General features: G+C 41.3%; 1 protein-coding gene across 1 annotated transcript; it reads left to right on the forward strand.

The window, feature by feature from the left end:
* The first annotated feature begins 208 nt into the window (after positions 1-208).
* Positions 209-22,076, forward strand: LOC308477789 (UPF0524 protein C3orf70). Its single transcript, XM_081006726.1, has 2 exons — positions 209-532; positions 18,691-22,076. The coding sequence occupies exons 1-2, from the start codon at positions 325-327 to the stop codon at positions 19,245-19,247; spliced, it is 765 nt and encodes a 254-aa protein (XP_080862852.1). The 5' UTR covers positions 209-324; the 3' UTR covers positions 19,248-22,076.
* Positions 22,077-22,593: the final 517 nt, after the last annotated feature.

The following is a 22,593-nucleotide window of genomic DNA, read 5'->3' on the forward strand; positions in this document are numbered from 1 at the left end:
GCGTCTGGCGGAGTCCCCACGGCAGACTTCCTCTCTCTCCCTCACTCTCCCGCTCATTCCGAGCCCCACCCTCCCGCCAACCCACTCACCCGCTGGAGGGGGCGGGCTGTGGCGGCCGAGGCGGAGCCGGGCGCCAGGCCAGGGTGGCTCCAGGCGCGGCCGGGCTAGCCCGTGGCGTCGTCCCTGCTAGCCAGAAGCGCCGCTCGCCGCCCCGCTGCGCCTTGTGTGCGCGCAGGCGGGAGTGACTCGGCAGAGGTGCGCGGCTCGGCGCGGGCTGCAGGTGGCGGCGGCGGGGAAAGCGGCGGCAGAAGCAGCAGCAGCGCCATGAGCGGGACTGGGGCGGCGGCCAGCGCCGCTGCCGCTTCTCTGGCGGCGGGCAAGAGCGAGAAACTGGACGAGGCGCAAGCGCTGGCCCGCAGCTGCGCCGGGAGACCCGACTTCCAGCCTTGCGACGGGCTGTCGATGTGCACCACGCATAGCCACGGACGCTGTTTCCGCCTGCACTGGTGCTGCCACCTGGGCTGGTGCCACTGTGAGTATTTTGGGGGACCTGGAGGAGGGGGAATGGCGCGGGATGGGCGGGCCGCCCGGGCGAGCAGCGCTCCTTGGCCCCTCGCAGGACTTCCAGAGGCTTCCTTCCTTCCTGCAAGCGCAGGGAGCCCCCTGGCTGAACGCTGCAGAGATTCCTGTCGAGGCGGGGAGTGGCGCGCCGTTTGGGTGGTGGTTTGCTAGCCGCGAGGGAGGAAGAGCAGGCGAGCATCCCCAAGCCCCGGCGGGGGGGGGGGGGGCGGTGAGAGAAGCACACCCTATTTGCCCCCCTGGGATTCGGATCCTGAGGGGGCAGGCAAGCTCTTGCCCGCCTTCCTTCCCTTCGCCTCGGTGGCTCTGTGGTGCCCGGAGGGCAGGATTTGACGGCGAGATCGATAGTGGCTGATCGCATGGCACCCGGAACACGATGGATTTCTCCATCCTCCCAGCCTGCATGTATCTGATGAGGCAAGAAAGGGATGGGATGGGCTCGCTGTGAAGCCGTGTTAGTGGCAGTAATGGGTAAAAGGTGGAAGGGAAGCAGAGGGGTGCGCCTGCCCTTCTTCTCTGTTGGCAGAACAGAACCACACTCCCCTCTCTCCCCGCTCCACGTATCTTTTTTTGTTTTAGGGGGGCTGAGAAGCAGCAAACCTCCCATATAATCCTAGCCTCTGTCGCTACAAGAAGGCGCTCTCTCTTCTATCTCTGATAACCGCTGGAGTTGTAGATGCCTTGTATGTGAACACAGATGTTCAGGCAGGAAATGGAGCCAACATTCCGTGGGATGGGCTGCACTATTTGTAGGTTTTCCTTACTGGATTCTGTACACTAAGAGTGGCTCTCATAATGTGTATGAAGTCGAAGTTACCTCAACGTATAAACACTAGTGGTTGAAGCAAGGCGTTTAGTTTGGCTGTTATTTTTATTGTATTTGTTAGCTGGTTTTCTTACAAAGTGAGGCTGAGTGACTTAATGCTAAAATCAGTTAAGAACCAAAAAAACAACAACCCCAAACCCTAAAAAGACAGTAGTGCAAATAAAAGGCTAAAAACACAGCTGAACAAAAAGGCAGGACTACAGGTCCTGTCCTACCCAAAGAAGCCATGTTACCCCCTTTCAAATCAAGAGCCAAAAACCTCGGTAAATAAGAGAAAATTCTTTGCCTGGTGCCTAAATCTGGATAAAGATGGCACTAGGCGTGCCTCCCTGGGGAAAGATCAGAAATACCCATCAGAAATACCTTCTTTTGTAGGCTTGCTGTCTCAGGCTAGGCTTGCTGATTCATAGTGGTTTTAAAAATTGGTGGTTTCTGTTATTTATTCTCTTATAGTATGGAGCTGCATTTAATAGAGCCTGTAATCTTATTGCTATCTCGTTTCCAAGCTATTAAAGGTTCTTCCCTGGCAACCTGAAATTTAATCTATGCCCAAAGAATGCTTCTAAAATGTACTAAGGAATGGTTTAGTTCAAATGTATTCATTCTCAATTAAGGTTTTGGTTTTTTGCTTTAGTCATACACAACCCTCCCTTGTCCAAGCTAGAAACACCTTATTGAATGATATGAGGTGACCCAGAGTGAAGGGCAGGCCATGCAGAAGAAAATAGATGATAAACGATTTGCTCTTTCTTCCCATTTTTATTGGTATAGTTGTCATGAAACTCAGTGCCACACCATCTATCTGGAACAAGTCACACAGCAAATCTCAGTTGCCTGATGTGGCCATTTCATTATCTACAGCCAGAAAACTGAGAGGTAGATGCATTGGACTTGTTACAACAGAGAAATTGCATTTCAGTTTTCTGCTTCAGCATCCTGTTGTTCCCATCCAAGTCTCTGTGGGGTTTTCTCTCCACTCACAAAGCATCATGACTCATGTCCCAGTCCTTGTGACCTGAGGAAATTTATATATTAGGGTAGGATTCGTTGTCATTTTCTGTTTTTAAACTATATCTCATTTATAAATTTAGAGGATTGTTGTATCTCCTTTTGAAAACTGCTTGCTCCACAATAAATTGTCAAGCTATCAACTAATGGTGTGTACTTCTTGTCCAAATCTATATTTTCATACGTTTTAATGGCCTCACCTTTCCCTTTCTTTGATCTCATTGGGTTTTGCTTTTCATCCCTTCATTTTGGAAGCCCTAGTGATGCATCAACTTGCTAACAAATGGCAATAAAATTAAAATTCACTTGGGACTGTGGACATGGTTAAGATGAACTACAACTCCATACCCTGAGTTATATGGACACCACCATTCTTAAACCCACCTTACCCCTTTGTGCTGTTTCAGCCTACAAAATCAGGCTGTTGCTGAGTAGAACAGTGCTCCACTAAAGCTCTAATGATGTCATACACATTAGTGTTCACTAAATGCTCTCTAATAATGTTTTTGGTTTCCTGTTGGTAAAGCACACTGTTAAGCCTTTTTGAATCTGCTGCTTTAGTGCTTCTAATCAAGTGGATAAGTTGATTCTCCCACTTGCACATCACTACGGTCACAGCCTGATCAGGTGCTTTCTCCGATATCAGGATTGACCAAGATTTTGTGAAAGCATTCAGTAGAAATACTCCCGTCTGTAACTGATCTTAAAGAGCTCTTAGCAATTTCCAAGGACTCTGTGCAGATAACCATTAAAACAATGCACTCCTTTCCATTTGCAGTGGAGGGAATCCAGCCAAAGTTATATCAGGATTGGACAGAATGGCACTCGGAGGGCCAAACTGAACATTATGTTAAATATATATTTGCATTTGTTTGAGTGTTGTGTTTTTTAAAAAATACTGTATTTTTTCTGTGTATAAGACGGGGACTCAAAATTCAGAAAATGGGGGGAGATTGCCCCCCATGTATAAGCCCCCCTTTTAACATTATTTTTTAGTAAATAAACCTAGTCTTATACACAGAAAAGTAGAGTAATAGCTCTGGGCCTCCTAATTTGGATTGCGACTATAGCCCTGGCTTAATCCTTTCCCTCTGCTCCATGATCCTAAAGAAAATTCCCTCAAAGCTATTTGTCCCAGGAAGACATATCTGCAGTTGAAGGGTTTTGTCCCTGCAAGTCAGAAGGTAACAGCACTCATCCTAGACATGGAGAATTAATGAGTTGGTACTAGTTGCAGAGTGACACGGGTGGCGCTGTGGGTTAAACCACAGAGCTTAGTACTTGCCGATCAGAAGGTCGGTGGTTCAAATCCCCGTGATGGGGTGAGCTCCCGTTGCTCGGTCTCTGCTCCTGTCAACCTAGCAGTTATAGCTGCAGTCCTATTCACAATTATTTGGAAGTAAACAAATCCGGGGACGCAGGTGGCGCTGTGGGTTCAACCACAGAGCCTAGGACTTGCCAATCAGAAGGTCAGCGGTTTGAATCCCAGTGACGGGGTGAGCTCCCGTTGCTCGGTCCCTGCTCCTGCCAACCTAGCAGTTCGAAAGCACGTCCAAGTGCAAGTAGATAAATAGGTACCGCTCTGGCGGGAAGGTAAACAGCATTTCCATGCGCTGCTCTGGTTCGCCAGAAGCGGCTTAGTCATGCTGGCCACATGACCCGGAAGCTGTACGCCGGCTCCCTCGGCCAATAAAGTGAGATGAGCGCCGCAACCCCAGAGTCGATCACGACTGGACCTAATGCATCTCCAGGTAGGGCCAGGAAAGGCTCCTATCTGCAACCCTCAGGAGCCTTTTGCAGTGAAAGTGAAACACAGGTAGGGCCCCTCTGTCTGGCCTTCTGAACTCCCTATGCTTCACCTCACACTGGTTCTCCATACTCCAAAGGTCCTTGACCTCAGTCAATGCCTCTTGCTTCTCTGGATGGAGGATGTGAGTAAATATTACATGAGTTGTTTCACTCACTTTTGCCTCTGGTTTTGCCCACCACTGGCATGCAGCCCTCCAAAGGTTGCCCAAAAAGGAATGTGAGCCTAGGGCTGAAAAAGATTCCCCATCCCTGGTGTAGGTAGTGCTGAACTGGATGGCACAGTGGTCTTTTAGAAGGCAGCTTCCTTGGTTCCAAATGGACCATCTCTCATTTCTAGGACTTGCCCCATTTATTAGTGCTAAACCAATGATTTCTTTGTTGACATACTCTGAGCCTGCTGAGATTTTTTGCCAATGGAGAAACAGGGCTGGAAAGGAAGTGGAAAGCAAAGTTCTTAGGGAGAAAATTGAGTCATTATTGAGGACATAAATATCATAGGAATCCATAAGATCACAAAGGCTTGGCTAGACAAATTATATATTGTAAACCACCCTTCAATCCTCAGATGAAGGGCAGCATAGAAATGTATAAAATCAAATAAATACAAAATTAGGCAGCTGAACGTCCTTATCTAGGGGTATTGATGGTCCCGCTGCTCATCAAGGATTCAGTCCCCACCTTTGGAGTTCCAGAATGAGGTGGCATGTTTATTTTCAGTCTTTGGTGAAGGAGCAGAATTGTGACACAGCAGTGGGCACAGAGCAACAAGAGTTCAGTGGCCTGCAGAGTTCACCCCACACAATTCTTCCTGAACCTGCTCGCTTAGCTGATTAGTCCCTAAGTGAAAATTGGCAGTTTATGATTACAGTATTTAATGAAAAGTTCCACCAGTAGTAGCTGTTGTTTTCCGTCTTTCTCTACTTTGATGCCAGCATTTTTTAAAGGTAATTTAAGGTCCACCCTGGATTTCTTCTTTTTTACCTCCAGGAAAACCAGTGCAAACAATTATAAACTCCTTCTTAATTTAGCACAGGCTCTGTATTTGTTTCCCCTTGGGAATATTGCATATTTAAATATATTATTACCTAAGAAATGGCTTGTAACTTCGAGATGTGGGAAATGGGTAATCAGTACATATATGTACACTACTAATGTATTAAAATTAATTGGCAGTCTTACTTTCTCAGATTGATGTATGAGCAGATTTTAGAAAATAAAAGCAATTTTCAGTATACAACATGAGCAGCCATTTTGCAATTATTATTTATGGCAAAGTTATAAATATCAGTTTTTGTAGCTTCAACAGACCACAATTTTTGGGTCTCAATATATTGTTTTCCTATATATTTAATGACAAGCAGTATCATGCCTTTCCATTCTAACCTCTGGCCTTTATGTATATACAACCTTGGCAAATAACCCATATTGCCTACCCCTAGTTATGTGAGCAAGGAGATACTGAGCATAGCTAATTACAATTGTTCTTCTTGGTACAAAAAAAAAAAAGTGACTGTTGCCTTGGGAGCAATTTTATATTATTGCAGAGCCTCTCAATTTTATTTTTGTGTGCTTGGGAACAGTAAATGGTAGCTATGATCAAGCTGGAACATACTTATCTTTTCAATGGGCAATGGAAAGAGACTTCATAGGTGGACCGAGGGCTCATCCACACTCCACTCGTCCCATGCCTAGAAAGCATAGGGCCAAGCAGTCTTTCGTTTGCCCTGACGCTTTTCTTTGGAAAACCCACACTTTACCATTGAATCAGAGCAAACATCCAGTATCCAGTATCTCTAGTGGCATACTGGCTTATCTGTAAGGAGGTTTTCCTCCCTTTGGTGCATGTAACTGAAGGAAACCCCCAGGTCCATTTCGACACCTTGGTTCTTTTTGGGGTTTAGCCTCGCTACCTATTTATAGCATATTTTTGTCCCCTAAAATCCAAGGCAGCAAATCTTGTGGTATTTTAGATTGGGTCCAGATGTTTGAGATTTTAGTCTTGAAAACATGATTTTCTGGATAATGTACATTTCTGCATTATTATGAGGGGCACATCAAATTGTCTCAGTGCCACCTTCCAAGATGGATTGATTATGTAATATGGTGTGAATTTTTGTAGCATTGACATTGATTCCCATAGCTCTCTCCTCTTTATGCTTGCTTAAATAACAGACAATTGGAAAAATACAAGTCTGTTAAAATGTTTTTGTATTTTTCTTCATTTTATTCCTCTTTCTATCCCTTGGGCTCAGAGCATCTTATAGTATTTTTTTCTTAATCTTAGTAGTTGTGTCCCTAAGGCGTCTAAGAAAATCAAACAATTTGGTGATAAACGATACCAACTGAAATAAAAATAACATTGTACATAGATATCATACCATATAACCAAACCATTACAACCAATTTATCACAGACATTCTTAGTATGTGAACATAGTTGTTAGTGGCAGGCAAACTGAATGTGATAGCTATCATGTGTTCACTATCATTTCCACTGGTTGTGTAAATTGGCCCTGAGAAGATCTGTTCCACAGCTGACATCTGTTTCTTTTATCTCTATGATGAAGAGAAGGGAGGCCTGGATTGCTCAAGTGGCAGGCATGAACAGATGTGGAACAATATCAAGGATTAAAATCAAACCTTCACATAGAAGGATTAATTTTGCACAGTGCATTGATTTTTGCTTCAGAACTCTGTAATAGTTTTTTTCAATTAAGCTCTCTCTTTTTTTGTAAATGCAAAACAGCAGGATGCATCACACACATTATACATCTGCTGAAAAAGCTTTTTGAAATATTATCTGATATTGACCTACTGGTGCTAGATGACCTTGGGAAAGTCAGCTAAAGAGTAGACTTCTAATTCTGAACATATGACTGAACTCTGATTTTTTTTTAAAAAGAACCCCTTTTTATTTTTGTGATGAAAATGGAATGGCCAAGTGAAATCCAGTCATTATAGACATTTGCCATTTTTATTAGACCATAGCTCATCATTCTCTTTAAGTTTCACAGGCATCAGATAGTAATAATTTTCTACCAGTGGTACACTAGTTGATAAGGGATATTTTGAGGACCGATGAAGGAGTAGCTGTGATTACAGATGGTGTTATGCATGTGCAACATTGTCTGAGTTGATAATTTTCTTGAGAGTTTATGGGCTTTGTCAGAGTTCATGGTTTTCAAGGCTAGCAGGGACCACTCTGACCACATAGCCCAGCCCAGAGAGCATCACAGAGTAATTTATTCACTTGAGGATATTTATTACTACTAGCCAGCCTGACTCACTTGTAGATGAATTATAGTGATGCTTCATTCAGGCTGCAGTATAATATGCCACCTGCACTTCTTCTTAATCTTTTCCGGTAGTTAATTATCCACACTGTTCAAAAAGTGGCATTTCATTTCTATCTTGATTTTAAAAAATATATAATTTCACATTCTGCTCCTTGAATGTATCTTTAAATTTTCTGTTTGATATGTTGAAAGAGCCCTCTACAATCAAATAGCATCTCCTGGGACAGGTGTTTAAAGTTTTGTAATCAAGTTGCTTCTTCTCTTGTGATTAATCTGAACAGATTGAGGTCATAGTCAACCCTGTTAAAATTGTTAGCAGAATCAATCACAAAACGGGAGCTGATAACTTTATTGTAGAATATGAAAAGAGGGGTGGGAACTGTGAATTAGCAGAAATATATGGATTTTCCACTTGAGAGAGTCGCACATCATCAAAATCTTAATTCAAGACAAGTTTACATGCCTTTGTGTGGATAAGGGTGCTCTCAAGAATTCTTTGGCGTATTTGTATACACACGTTTCTCAAAATTGGACAAAAGTGCAAGTTCTTGTATTACAAATTGCAGGGACACTACTGTCATTGAAAAATGTAACCAGGAAATATGACCTTGCTCTAACCCTCCTTTAAACTCTCAGAATTGGTCTTGGCTTTTGGGAAAGCATTTTCTAATAGAGTAGAAAGGAAGCCTTGGGTTTAAATTGCAGTAACATGGCTTGATATTAACTACCACAAAGAACTTCTGAACTATAAGAGAGGCTAAACGATGGAGCGAGCATTTTGTGGTTATGGAGTCTTCATACTTGGAGGTTTCCAAGGAAGGTTCATCTAGCATTCTTTATATTACATAGAGTATTCTAGCTTGGGGAAGGGATTCTTGACTAGATGACCTTCTATACCCCCAATAATTTGTAACTTTTTCATGACTTCCTATTCTTCCTGTAACTAACTAACTTGAATCTCATTTGCATTCATTATTGGCAAATAATGAATATGGGGGTTGAAGACCTCAGAAAGGAGGCAGCATAAATTGTGACAATATGTAATGAATTGGAATTTACATGACATGGATGCCTCTTTGGATCCAAAGGGGGGGGGGGTAACAATGAAAATGGCAATGGGCTCAACATAGACAAAATCATTCCCTACCACAGGATTTTGGGATAGCCACTGGCATCATGGGCTTTGAAAAAAGGACTCTGCAAATTCATGCAGGATAAGTCCATCACACTGTAATGAAATCTCCCATGTTCAAAGGCAATTGACTTCACGTTGCTAGAAGCAAACCTCAGGAGCATATTATCGCCTTCATGTGTAGGGTACACATGTATGATGGCTGGTAACCATTGATAAAAGAATGTTGGATTAAGTGGACCTTAATCTGATCCAGCAAGTGAGTTCCTTTAACATGTGTGCCTTACTGAGGGGTCTGGAAGTTCCCAGGTCTACTTTTTCAAGCATTTTTTGCTATACAATGTTGACTAGACTGTTGTATATGATAGGAAGCCATATATCTTGTCATTATGCATATGAAAGCTCCATCTTATGAGGAGAATCCTATCCTCAAAGATTTGTGCACATAACATGGAAGCATAAATGGTGAAAATGCATAATACCTCAGTTAAAATAATGGCTAAGTATGTAAAATTGGGCTATGTGTATGTTTAGAACATGAACTTGTGGTTCACCCTCGGGCTAAATATTATAGCTATCTCAATTCTTGGAAATGAGCTGGAGACTTAGTTTGTTGAGTGACTGCTCATATTACAAATTCCAGGAAGCCTTAGAGGCCCATAAATCATCTGCTTACCTGTGTTTACACCTTGCTGCCAATTTAAAGCTTCATTTATAATCCATAAAAGGTAAATGGATCCTGGAAATAGGCAATACAATACACAAACAAAAATAGTCCAGTGCATCATTACAATTCAGTTTGACTAAACAGATGATTAGATTAAGCATGTATTGAGCACCTATAATTTTGAAAGTTTGGAGTTATATTTCCTGGTAAAAGCTGGTAGTATTGTCCAGTTGTGAGTTTTGTTAATACATGTGTTATGGACCTCTTCGCTTTTTTCATTTGGCAGGAGATCAGCAGTTACAAGCTTTTCTATTTTATTTTGGAAAAGACCCAGATAATCTTTTCATCACCTAAGTACTACAAAACATGGCCAGTTCCCTAGGCTTTATTGAAATGTTGCCATTGCTAAGGGCACTTGTTGCAAAATGGTTTACACATTTAGCCTGTAAATCTAAATGCACCCTGCTAATTGAGAGATAAGTTGTGGAAATGTTGGAGCTAGCTCTTGAAGGAAGGGTAGCACAGAGACAAGCCTCAAACCTGCGCAAGTAAAATGGGCAGAATTATGGCTCATTGAGATATTGACACTTTAAATTGAAGATCTAGTTTAAAATGCTGTCTCCCAAATATCCCCATCCATTTTTCTTCTTCTACCTTACACCTTTTACTTAATCTTCAATCTGTTCTGGTTTTTCTTATGTTGTGAACAATGTACCTTTTATTTTCATAAGTGTTAATGTAGCCTCGTGCATGTGATTCTGTTGGGTAGGGGGCTTAATTGTCCCATGTTTTGTCTGTGTCTTTTCTTAGCTCAACAGCGGAGTCTTCTCTGTAAGCTTTTCCCAAATTGGAGTGTAACTTTTATTACTTTGTAGCTGTTTTCATTATTAAGTATCCTTTTTGAAAAACACGAACCTCCAAGTTAATAAAGGTGGTGATTGGGGGGGGGGACAGAAGCTGAAAGCGCTTTTCATATGTGAGCAACATTACAGAGGTTCAAAGGTAAACTGGAATGCTGGGATCAATAGAAGCAGAAAAAAGAATGCTTAAGCAAATCCTCTGTTTATTTCACGGTTAGATACCTTCAAATTAGCAACAGAATTTGATGCTGTGAGGCAGGGATGCATACAGACTGCTCAATTAGTAAAGAACTCTTTTTGAGCTCAACCTATTGACTTGTTTCTAACATGTTTTGCTGGGAATTTTTAAAAATGTAAATAAACTAATATTTTGATGAGTTTAACAACCAGCATTGCAAGGGGTTGGTCTAGATTACCCTTCCAACTCTTTAATCCTATTATTCAATGAAGACATTCCTCTCTTTAAAATCAGTGATGTGATTGGAGAGGATTGGTGTTTGATTTTAGGATAGCATAGACAGAGAGTTGTGCCCAAGTTTTATTAAGTGTAGATCCATTGAAATTAATGGAGCTAAATTAAGACATTTCCATTACTGTCAGTGAGTCTGCTCACTGGACCAACATTAGATACAATGCATAAGTTACAGATAGATTCTTACCTATCTTCATGCACATATTTGAGCTGTCACCCAATTTTTAAAAATCTGAGGCTACAATCCTATACTGTATATAAATGGAATTAAGTCTCACTGAGTTCACTGGGGCTTAATTCTGAGTAGACAAGTATAGAATTGCATTGTCTGTTAATTGTAACCTAATTGTATAGGTTAAATCTACTCCATCTTATAAGAGGGGATTCTTTCTTTTGGATGGTGTTTGCATATGACCTTCTTAAAGTATGTGTGTTGGCAGAGGGAACCAGAATCCCCAAGCTTAATATTTGCCATGATGGAAGGAAAAAGTTTCTCACTGCTCATTGCTTTAATTCCTAGGGAAGTTTTTATGCCTCCTGCCCCAGTAGGTACAAAACAATAGTATCCTGTCCTCTGTACCACTCATGTTTAATCTGGTGTTAGAAAAAGCATAGATAAGAATACAAAAGCCAAAGTATGTGTTGAATCTTATATAAAAAAAAGGAACAAGCTGTTACGCTTCTACTGGTTACAGACAAAAAATATATCCTCCAATAACTGTCTAAAGGAAACTGGTAGAGATCTGTTTACAATAATGAGGTAGCAATGTAATTGCACATTAGTGGAAATGATTGATTAGGTTGATTATACCATGTGAGCAAATGTTCTTTTTGCTGCAAAAAGACCTGTCATGTCTGCAACAAATGAGAGCTATGAAAGTCAACTTCTTCTACTTCTGGGGAAAAAAACAAAAGCATTGTATGGAGCTCTTGATCCAAATATGGGAAACAAGTCTCTACCCTGATTTCCCAGAATGATATGTTGCTATCAGGTATGTTGCTCTTGTGAGGGCCAAGTCTTCTACTTCTTCCTTAGTATACCATTTTGCAAATGCAGATACTGATTTACTGCTCACACTTCTCCTCCTTTGTGCCTTTGTGTATGTTAACTTCTTACAAGCACTGTAGATGGGTCCGGCCCACAAGAGCAACCATAAAATTGGTATCTTTTAAAGTGCCATAAGACTTCTTGTTTTCACCACCACTGACCTTTCTGGAATCTGAAAGGTTAAGCCTCTCCCTTGAGCCATGAAATAATTGGTAGAGTAGCTGACCAGCAAAGGCTTGGGTGCTATAGGTTTTCTGCAATGTGATGTTACGTGTTGCTTTCATTACAGAGCAGCTACTCCCAATTTTCTGGCACTTTAGTATGAGTTCTCACACAATGCATGTACTTACTTGCGATTGGGCCACAGTGGTGATATTGAATTACCTGCTCCTAATGGAAAAAGGGCAAATCCATTTCCCCCAAAGAAAGCGCAGCTCTGCTGATGGTGTTTGTGATGGAACAAAGCACTTTATTTCTTTCCTTAGAAATAAATGCATTCTTCTAATATAGCCATTAATGCTTACGGTTCCTTCTAAGCATCAGACAGTGTTTGAGTTTTCACCTGGTCAGGGTTAATTACCTTGGCTGCTTTTAAAAGCCTAGGCACAATTCATTTTTTTATGTCAAATTACATAAGGCTTGTGGGAGTCAGGTGTGCTTTGAACAAAATAAGAGTTTTCTGTATGCCTTTTTCAAATAACATTCATTTACAGATTATTCCACAAAGATTTGTTTCCTTTTATTATACTCAAGTACTAATAATCAAGTGACATTGGTGGGATTCATAAGCAAACTAAGTTTATAGAGGTGATATTTCCATAGCTTCACAGGATGCTGCCTTATGTCAGCTTTTTCAAGAATACTAGACCAGTGTGTTCTCAATGTCATTGTGCACAACCACAAGATATCATTAATGAAATCATTCTTATGCATTTAGCTCTGTCACATTTTTGAACATAGTTATTTAGGTGGATGGATTGAGCTCCAAAAGGGCTGGCACATAGGGGTCGTAGACCGTAAATCCACCACCAAACTGAGATTCTTTTCTGCATTGTATTAGTTAAGCTTTTTCTTTGGAACATGCTCAAGCCTGTCTAGAGCTACTTGTACAGGACAAATGACTTTGTGAATAATCTTCTGTTAAAAGCTAAGAATTGTTTCTGTGGCTTAATTTGAGTCAGTCTTGCATCCTGGGACATTTTTACAATTCACGGGCATGTTAAGTTTAATAAAGGAGAGTAAATTGCAGCAGCTTACATTTCCCTTGCCACTCAGTAGCTGCAACAAGTCTCAACGCACCTGGAATTAGGAGACAGCGTTTCCAGGTCAAAGGATGCATTATATATATATATATATATATATATATATATATATATATATGAGCCTTCGTACATCTCCTTTCAGAAATCGAACACTTGCATTTCCCATCATTCTTGAAATTCCTACTAGCATGCTTACTTTCATAGACATACATTTGGGGAAGTAGGTTATAATTATATACTGTAGTATGTGATCTGTCTTGGACCCCTGCCATTTTCTGTGCATTTACTAGTAGAACATATGCCTTCTGAATAAACATAGTGATATAAGGGGCCGCTGACAAAGCTGCAGTATTTCTTGCTCATGAAACCTTTGAGAGTTTCAAAGATGCTGTGTATCTGATTGTTTCTGAGTACTAAGCAAGCCTGACCTTGGATGCTGCCAGGATAGGAGACCACCTGGAGACCACATGCAAGTCATTCCGAGGCCCTTGGAAGAAGAGCATGGCAAATACAGTAGGCAAAAAATATGCAGAGGCAAAGATTAACTCTTGGCTTCAAATACTGAGAAAAGCTACCCGCACAAGTATCAGCCTACTTTGCTTTTTTTGCTTAAAATATTTATATGATGTGCTGAACCATTTTCTCAGGACAGTTTAAGACTGAGATAAAAAACAGATGAAAAATAAATAGATCAATAAAACGCATACATACCTAAAGCCCAGATAACAGGAACTGATAGAAGGACATGAGAAAGTAAGAGTGGCTTTACCTGGTGTCAGCATTACATCAAGCTAGGCATCCAGTGAGGCTCCTTGGGGAGAGCATTCGAGAGCTGAGGTGCCACTACTGAAAAGACCCTTTCTCCAGTAGTCACCTGTCACGCATAACCCAGCAGGAGCACCCAGAGAAAAGGGCCTCAGAAGGTTATTGAGATCTAGGTAGATGACTCTCCAGGTACTCTGGTTCCATGTCATGCTGGACTTTCAGGGTCAAAAAAACAGCACATTGACTTGGGCCTGGAAATAGACTGGAAACCACTGAAGCCAGGAAAGCACCAGCATGCTATGTTCAAGCACTCCAATTCCAGTTAGCAATCTTGCTGTGTTCTGATTTAACTGAAGTTTCACATTGGAGTATTGCAGTGTATTGAGCATGGGTTTGCCTTTGAAGACAAATGGGAGGATATCAGGACATGAAAAACTGAAGCTCGGTTGTCCCTGTCCAGATAGAGTCATAGTTAGTACACCAATAGAAACTGGAAAAAGGTGCTACGGAGACAACCTGCACTTCTAGGGACATAAGATGAACCAATTTTGTATATAATACTTTAGGAGGAGTGCAACTCCCTCCAGAATGGACAGAACGCTGCTCACCTAGACAGATAAGCCAGTACTAGCCATATCCTCAAACCTCCACTGACATGTAACTTAACTGTTACATGTAAACATAAAACAGCATGGAGGATAGAATAGCACCCTGTGGAGACCCCCAAAATACAAGTGCCAAGCAGTCTCGCAGTCTTTCCCCAGCATCACCTAGAATTGTCTATCCAAGTAAGAGTAGAACTAGTTAGTCCCCCAGTCCCCAACTCATCCAGTCCTGGGGTATGAATACAGCAGCTCTGCACAGGGATACTTTCTATTTTGAGTCACCTTTGTGTGTCTTGGAAGGATGGGTATTATCAGCCTTCCACAGTTGGTGCGTTTGGAGGCACAGATGGGTTGGTTTCCTTGAGTAATGACTGTGAGCCAGCAAGAAAATCAAAAACATATCCCGTATCTCCTGTCTGCAGTCTCTAATCAAAACATCTTGATCTATAGTGTTCTGCAACATAGCAGGAGCCAGTCATTATTTTGGAGTATTTTAAATTTAGCATTTCCTGCATTGCAGCCCTAAATCTATTATTTGGAAATAAGTCCCACGGCTTTCAATGACAGTTACTTCTCAGAAAGTTTGCTTAAAAGATATTAGGAAATGAAACATACATTCTGTGCAACCCAATTTACTTGGAAGAAATAACAGGTTACGTTTAACCCACATGGCAAATACCTACATGTGAACAGAGTTGTCAGCAACTCAGTGTTTTACCTGCCTGTTTGGTATCATTGCATTGGTTTCAATATTAGGTGTTTGATTTTGGGGTTTTTTAAAATCCTGTATATTAATAGCAATCTCAGTTCTGCTTATGTAGGCAGCACAGCACTAGTCATGCACAAGAGGGAAGTAACAGCAGACGGGGGAGACTCCCAAGATCTGCATGAGTACAAAAAATATTTGGGAAATAAAACTTCCACGGGGAATCCACACCCCCAATAAGGACTGAGTATGCTTATTCCATTAGGATTCTCCTTGCACAGAGCACTTTCCCCCTCTTGTTTCGCTGTACCTCCACATGGCATCTGGAGCAAATTTTGGAAATGCACAGGGGAGGCGAGGTGGGGAAAAGTCCCATTGCACAAGCAGAGGTCTTGCTGGTAGTTCATGCATTCATTCATTTCCTCCCAGGCCACATTGTAAAGCACAGATTTAGCGACTGTTTCTGTTTTGATAAGAGCATCTGATACTGACGGTTTCATGTTCCTTAGACATCTTATTAGATTTTTGATGCAAATAGTTTTCGGTCCAGTTTCTCCCTCCTCTAAAATGTTGCTGAGCGTCTCAAACAATTCAAGTAAGGTATATGATTAGCCTACACCATGCCTATGCAATGGTAGCGGCTTATCTGATGGGAAACAACATTTGAATAAGGATGAGCAAACACAACTTTCAAGTAGGATCTAGAAATAATCAAAAGCAAATAGATTGGTTTCTTGAATGTTCACTAGGTGTCCAGAATTATCATCCAAACTCCTGCCTGGAGTTCTGGGCTCTGCGTATATGGTGTAGATTGGAGACTTCAGACTCTGCTAAGGATTTCTCACCATGAATGAGGCCCTATGCACCCTCTTCACTTGTGTTCCTTACCAGTGGTGGCTGGGAGGCCTCACTTACAAAGAGAAATCTGTATTACAGCCTGAGGCCTTCAGACCCTGCCGTTTAGTGCTTTCATTTCCTCAAAGTAGGGCCTAAAGGCCCAATCTGAACCAGCTGGCATTCATTTTCTATGATTTCCCAGCATCCCTGACTGAATTATGCATGTATGATTTCTGAGCCTTGCGCCTACGTCCCTGAGGTAAGGGACTGGGAAGGCCTCAGCAGGTCTGCATTGGTAGTGCTGTAGCCTCACATCAGGGTCTAGAGGCAATAATAGGACTGCCCAGGAACGTGATTTTTACTTCTACAGTTTGTATGCCATTTGATCACAGTAATCTCTATGTGGCATGCAATAGAAATAAAAATGCATTCGAACTATAAAATCAAAATTTGGTTTAAAAGCCAATTGAAATGTAAAAGGTCTTCAGTAGATGCCAGAAGTGCAACAGGGAGGGTGGCCTGTTTCATAAAATAGGGTCCACAATACTGAACAGAAAGTTTTGGGAGTAGCACTTGCTTTATTATCCTGATTAATTTAGCACTTGCTTTATTATCCTGATTAATTTTGGAATGGAGGTGGGCTCCAGGTTGCCTTGACTCTGGTCTGAAGTGAATTTGTTGCCAGCAGGAGGGGAGCAACTCCCATAATCTTGCCACACATTTTATTTTTGCAAAGCATGCGCTTATCTCAACCTGAAGCTAAAGCTCAATTCCTGGATTCCATACGACCAAATGTCTGTCTTCTACTTCCCCTCTACCTAAGCGCTCTGCAAGAAACATAATAAGGGATAACGTTATTGTTGAAAAATGTTTGTAATCATAGAATGGCCATTATTAGGATGCAAGGTCCACCCGCAACACTTGCCTCCAGATTCTGAAGCTCAAGTACTCCCTGTGGTTAAAGATAGGTTAGGGTTGTCAGGCATTTGCTTAATGTTTTTGCTCCACACTGTTTGTAGTGGTTAACGTGTGTAATTGACACAGATTAGCACTGAAAATAGATAATTGTCAATCATTTTGCATTGACTGGAATTAGGAGGATACATTAATGCATAACTACTGGTTTTCATAAGGTCTGCGCCTTGGGCTTACAAAATAAGAGCTTTGGAAGGATGGAGAAGATGGAAGATGTTAGCTGTGCTAGCAAGTGCATATATGGGAAAAGGAAGCAGATGCTAACGAAGGCATGGCTGCTTTGTTTGCCAACTTGTTTAGCTTGTAATTCATTACTGAGAACCTGGAGAGTCAGAGAAAGAAAAGCGCTGTCTCAAAATAGAGCCAATTAGTTGTGGGCCAGAACAGTAGAAAGTTTTCACTGAGTGTTTACCACAGTGGCATCTGAGCACAACAGTAGTCCTCCATGTTTATAACATTTCTGTCACACAGATGCTCATGATGCATTTTAGAAGACATTTAAATTCTATTCTTTAGGGTTTTTGAATTGGGCTCAGATTTCTCATTCACTGCAACAAAGCTCTGTCTTTTTGCTTTTTAAAATTCTATATGGCTTCCTTTAGCAGCGCTTTCAAGCTTCTTGTTCAATACAGCATAAGAGCCCATTTTACAGCCAGCATAATCCTATTTTCTTCTTATTTAGCTGAATTATCAGAGTGCCAGTGGCAGTCACAGCTTTGGAGTCCTTTCATATCCTGCTTTAAAACGTCTTCCGTTGCCAGCTGCAGCCACAATTGTGTCCAATACTACCAAAGGGGAAAATGCAACACCCTCCCAAAAGACATATTTGTGTAGTAGGGAAAACAAAATAAATGCATTGATGATTCTGGAAACATCTGCTGATTGCTTTTCTGTAGAAGAATTATCCTAGAAAATGGCATTTATGGAAAGCTTGCTTTCAGACTGTGAAGAAAAATAAGCCACAAATAAGAATGTGGAAAGAGCCCAGAGGGATTAAACTAAGAAACCATCTAGATCAGGGTTGTTTCCCACAGTGGCTATGCAGATGGCCTCATGGAAGCCTGTGTGACCATAGCGCAGTGGGCAGAACACATGCCTTGCCTTCAGAAAGTCCCACGCTTTTTGGCTTTTCCAGGAAGGGCTGGGAAAGACCTCCGAGGGCTGCTGCCAGTTAGTGTGGAACAGAGCCTTCAATGGTTCCACCCTCCTCCCAATGACCTAGCAGTGACATACATTGCTTCTGTGCTAGACTGGGAGAAAAAAAACCCTTTCCCTCATCCAGCGAAGGAGGAAAGTCAGCTGCCACTGGAGGAACAGATTGCTCTGTTCCTGCTCTAGCAGCTCACTTCCCTTCTGCGCTAGGCTGAGAAAAAGAAAAGCCTGCTCCCGCACCCTAGCATAGAAGGAAAGTGGCTGGAAGGAAATGGTGTCAATATGGTGTGGGTGTGAAAGAGAGGAGAGAGAAAAGTGGGGTTGGGTAGAGAGGAGTGTTCCCACCTACCACCAGTATGCAGCCCCTAACCACCCCTCGATGGGAATGTAGCCCTTGACTTTTTAAAAAGGTACCCCACTCATTTTGTAGACAATGCTACTATTTTAAATGCCTTTTTCCTGTATGCTGCCTAGATATTAGTCTATTAATGACAGTATATAAATACTTTTATAAATACTCAACTAGGTGAACGTACTGGTACGTCATATAAGGCAGCTTCCTATGTTCCTAGCCTTCTTGTTACGTTACTTCTCAGCAACTGATATTCAGGGCCTAATACTCGTTTTGTTCCTGACCTAGTTCCTACACAGCAGAATGTGGCTTCTAATTCATCTTTTCATATCCTTCACAGGCAAATACGTCTATCAGCCTATGACTCCAGTAGAACAACTTCCAAGCACAGAAATACCTGTTCGGCCTCGGGGAACCACAAACACCATTCAGATATCTGTCTCGCTCACGGAACACTTTTTGAAGTTTGCACCTGTCTTCCAGCCACCACTACCCCCAGATTCCCCACGGTTCTGCACAATCTCGGACCTCTTTATTGACAATTACCGTGTGAAATGCATCAATGGGAAGATGTGTTACGTGCAGAGGCAACCTCCTGCTCCCCCCAATAAAACGAAGCCTCAGGAGGTCACCACACGCAATGCCTTAATTTTGAGAGAGAATAATACACCAAAAATAGATCATTGCTCTTCCCCCTCCAGCTCTGAGGACTCTGGGATCAATGCTGTTGGGGTTCACTATATGGAGTCATGTGATGAGGACACAGAGGAAGGGGCGGAGCTAAGTTCAGAAGAAGATTATAGTCCAGACAGTAGCTGGGAGCCGGATGAGTGTCCCCTCCTATCACCCTCACAATGCGAACTAGAAGTGATTGAGACCATAGAAACCACAGTGTGAAGTGCTGAGCTGGAAACTAGCTAGGCATACTTAAAACAATACCGGTTTTCTAGCATTTATACTAGCTTTTTTTCTGACAGGTCCTTTTTTCCAATGCACTTGACAACCCACAGAGGAATGTAGTTAACAGTATTTAGTCACTTGTGAATTAGTTGTTTGATCCTAATCAAACCACTGAATTTTCAAGAGCCCTATTGTATATTTTTAAAGTTACAGATTTGACGTATTTTTTAGTTCTAGACTGTGCCTGATTTTGGTATGGTGCACTTAATTTGCAAAAATCAGGTCAAATTGTAAGCTGTTCCTATTAGTTCCAAATTACTCCTTCAGAGCAAGGAGGCAGCCTTTCATCAGCACACCAAATGTTTGGGTGAACAAAGCCCTTCTTTAGTTTTTTTATTTTATGTAGGAGACCAAGACCCACAAGTTCTGCAGTCAGTGTACCCCCTTTTCAAATAACCTGCATGCGCACCACCCTTTTGCAAGCTGCAGAGTAACTCAGGGGGTTCCCAGAATAAGCACAATATACACTTATTAATCATAATTAATGATTAATGGATTAATGGAAAAGAATGATAATGATGCCTGAATTTAAAATCTTTTTAGGGTGAGTTGTTACACTGCCAATTGACCAACTTCATTTGGTCTTCAGTCTGACTTAAATTGATTCATGTGTTACCAACTGAGGACAAATTGGATTGGGTTGCAAAGGTATGGCATAGATGGAAGAGCTTCTAACCTGAAATAGGTTCATGATGTCAAACTTTGTTTTTCTCTCTCCAAACCAGCCAGATGTTTTTGCCTGGGGTTTGAACACACCCATGGCAAAACTGATTATGTGAATCTCCCCTTGCCATCTGCTCATGGCAGACAGCTGTCATGAGCCCATTATTTAGAAAAGTCTGTCCAGCTGATCAGTGGTATACCAGCAGCTTCTGTAAAAATAAATAAATCACCCAACCCTTTCTGCTGTGCATATGTTCAATACATGTACACCTGAACTTAATTTCATAAGTCAAATAATTGTGCATGAATTGACATGGATGGTAGAAACCAGCTCAGTACTGTAATAGGGGTGTAAAGGTTTTGTTCGGCTTACTACTCTATTGATTTCTTCTTACTCTGAGCCAGTAATGGTTTAAAATTTAAGTTTAGTATTGGGTCCAAATTAATATCAGTTTGGAAAAGGGCAACTTTCCTGCTGGGTTGGACTATGGCTCCTCCCATGGTGATTAAGGCAGGAGAGAAAAAACTTGTCCAGACGTGGTTGGCTTAAAAGCCATTTCCATGCCTGTTAGGTGTCCAGCTAAAAGATACTAATTCCAGCTGCTGAAACACTTTGGTTTAATCAAAGTCTACTTGAAAAAGTCACAGCTAATTGGTCAAACCTTTTCTTCCTTTCACTGTGTCCTTCCAATTCACATTGAAAGTTCTCATGTAACATATAGAACAGCTGAAAAGTGTACAGTGAGTAAGACAGGTCTTTAAACCCCCTCATGTATTTGCATCTCGGCTTTAGTTGTACAGAGGCAGGTTATCCTCTGGGGAGAGATGCTCTGTGAATCAGTTCAAGCATGGTGGCCCTTTGAGTCCTAAGGATTGGGGTGGGGGGAGTTTAGTCTTAGTCAGAAATAGATTACACTTCAGGGTCAAGTGCCGATGGATATATCGAAGACCTCCCCAAACAATATGCTGTGACCACATCGTTTTTCTGACATTGGTTAAATCACTTTCCGTAAGTCTTGGTGAGAATGAACATATAAATATGTACAGATATAGCTCTCAGTATTAGATTATTTTATGCTGTGTTGTCGAATGCTGCTCTTTAAACACTATCCTAACACATTACTAAGTTTTCTACACTCTGACATAGACATTTTTTAGAAAGCGTTTAGATTACAATGTGTATTATGAACTATATAAACTGATATTGTACTTTAAAATATAAAAATAACACCCTGAGAAGAAAAATGAAATATTTATTATGATGAATTATATTAAAATGCATTTCTTGGCAAAATGCTGAGGAACTCAATTCTGGGCATCACAACTGGTAAAGCCTTTCTTAGCATTTCTGGAGATATAGGATATTCTGCTAATTTTTAAAGAAAAACATTCTGTTTTATAAATTTAGTAAATTCTAGTTCATAGAGTTTACTAAAAAAAGTATTATTTGGGGGTTATTAAAGTGTTTTCTCAGGTGCTGTACTGTTAAGCATACTTATGGCTTTTATAGCAGGAAGACAATGCATAAAACGAGATTGCATTACTCTAGCTAGGGGTTTGAAATGCATCGTATACATTTGCTGTTGGCTTTCTTATGCATGAAAGGAGTAAGGATCTCTGGCAATGGCAGATGGGGCTAGAAAAAAATGTGAATTACACTTGAGGGCAGAAACAGGGCAGCTTCTGAAAGTACACCTTAGTTTCTTTCATTACACTTAAGAATCATGAAACCTTCCTTGGCAGACTAGCAGCCACCAAACCAGGGCTAAGATTACAGAAATACATTCTGAACTGAGGCATGAGCTGGGTTAAATTCAGTACAGATTTACTTATATGGGTACACTCTTTATCAAACTGTTAATTAGCAATAGCCGCATACAATGTTAATCTGTTAAACTTGTTCTGTTCGAAAGTCTTAAGCACAATGGGCAAAGTCCTGTAGTGCCTGGCTTTCCTGGAGATTGCCTGGGTGCAAGCCATGGCAGGATTTGGTTAGATGATTTAGCACATGATGCTGTGTCTCAACGTACTCCCCCAAGGGTACCCTATTGTTTCATGTAAACTTCTCACAAAATAATAAATGTGAAGACTGCTTTTGCACAAGCACAGCGTTAAGGCAAATTTATTCTCCACAATTCTGTACTGCTCCAAAAATGCTGAATTCTAAACAGGGTCTGCTGTGATTTGATGCTATCTTCAGGTGTAGCTGTGCATTATCATGAAATTGCTGGAGTGTAGCTGAATTGGATGTGGCAACTATCACCTGGGAAATAAAGATGACACCACAGTCTCTGTTAGCTTCTTGCTACACTAGCACCACTCTTCATTCCTTTGTTCCAGTGTAGTTAATACAGCAGTTGTCTTTCTACAGTTAAGTTTTGCTGTAAGTTTTTCTGTAAAACTACCTGAAAGGGACAGCAGATTTCCCTTAGTAAACTCTGAAAGTTCTTTACCATTCTTGTCATAGCTAGAGAAGAGAATTTATACTTTCTTCTTTGACCAAACGTCATTTTCTGCTTTCTTGTAAGTTAGTCAATTAAGACTTGAGTAACAAGAATATATTCCATTGAGCATCTGGCCATTAATTCTGCCCCCCCACAAACTGAACATTTCTGTTTAA

The sequence above is a fragment of the Podarcis pityusensis genome (genome assembly GCF_964106645.2).
Source record: "Podarcis pityusensis genome assembly, chromosome: 5".
NCBI lineage: Eukaryota > Metazoa > Chordata > Lepidosauria > Squamata > Lacertidae > Podarcis > Podarcis pityusensis.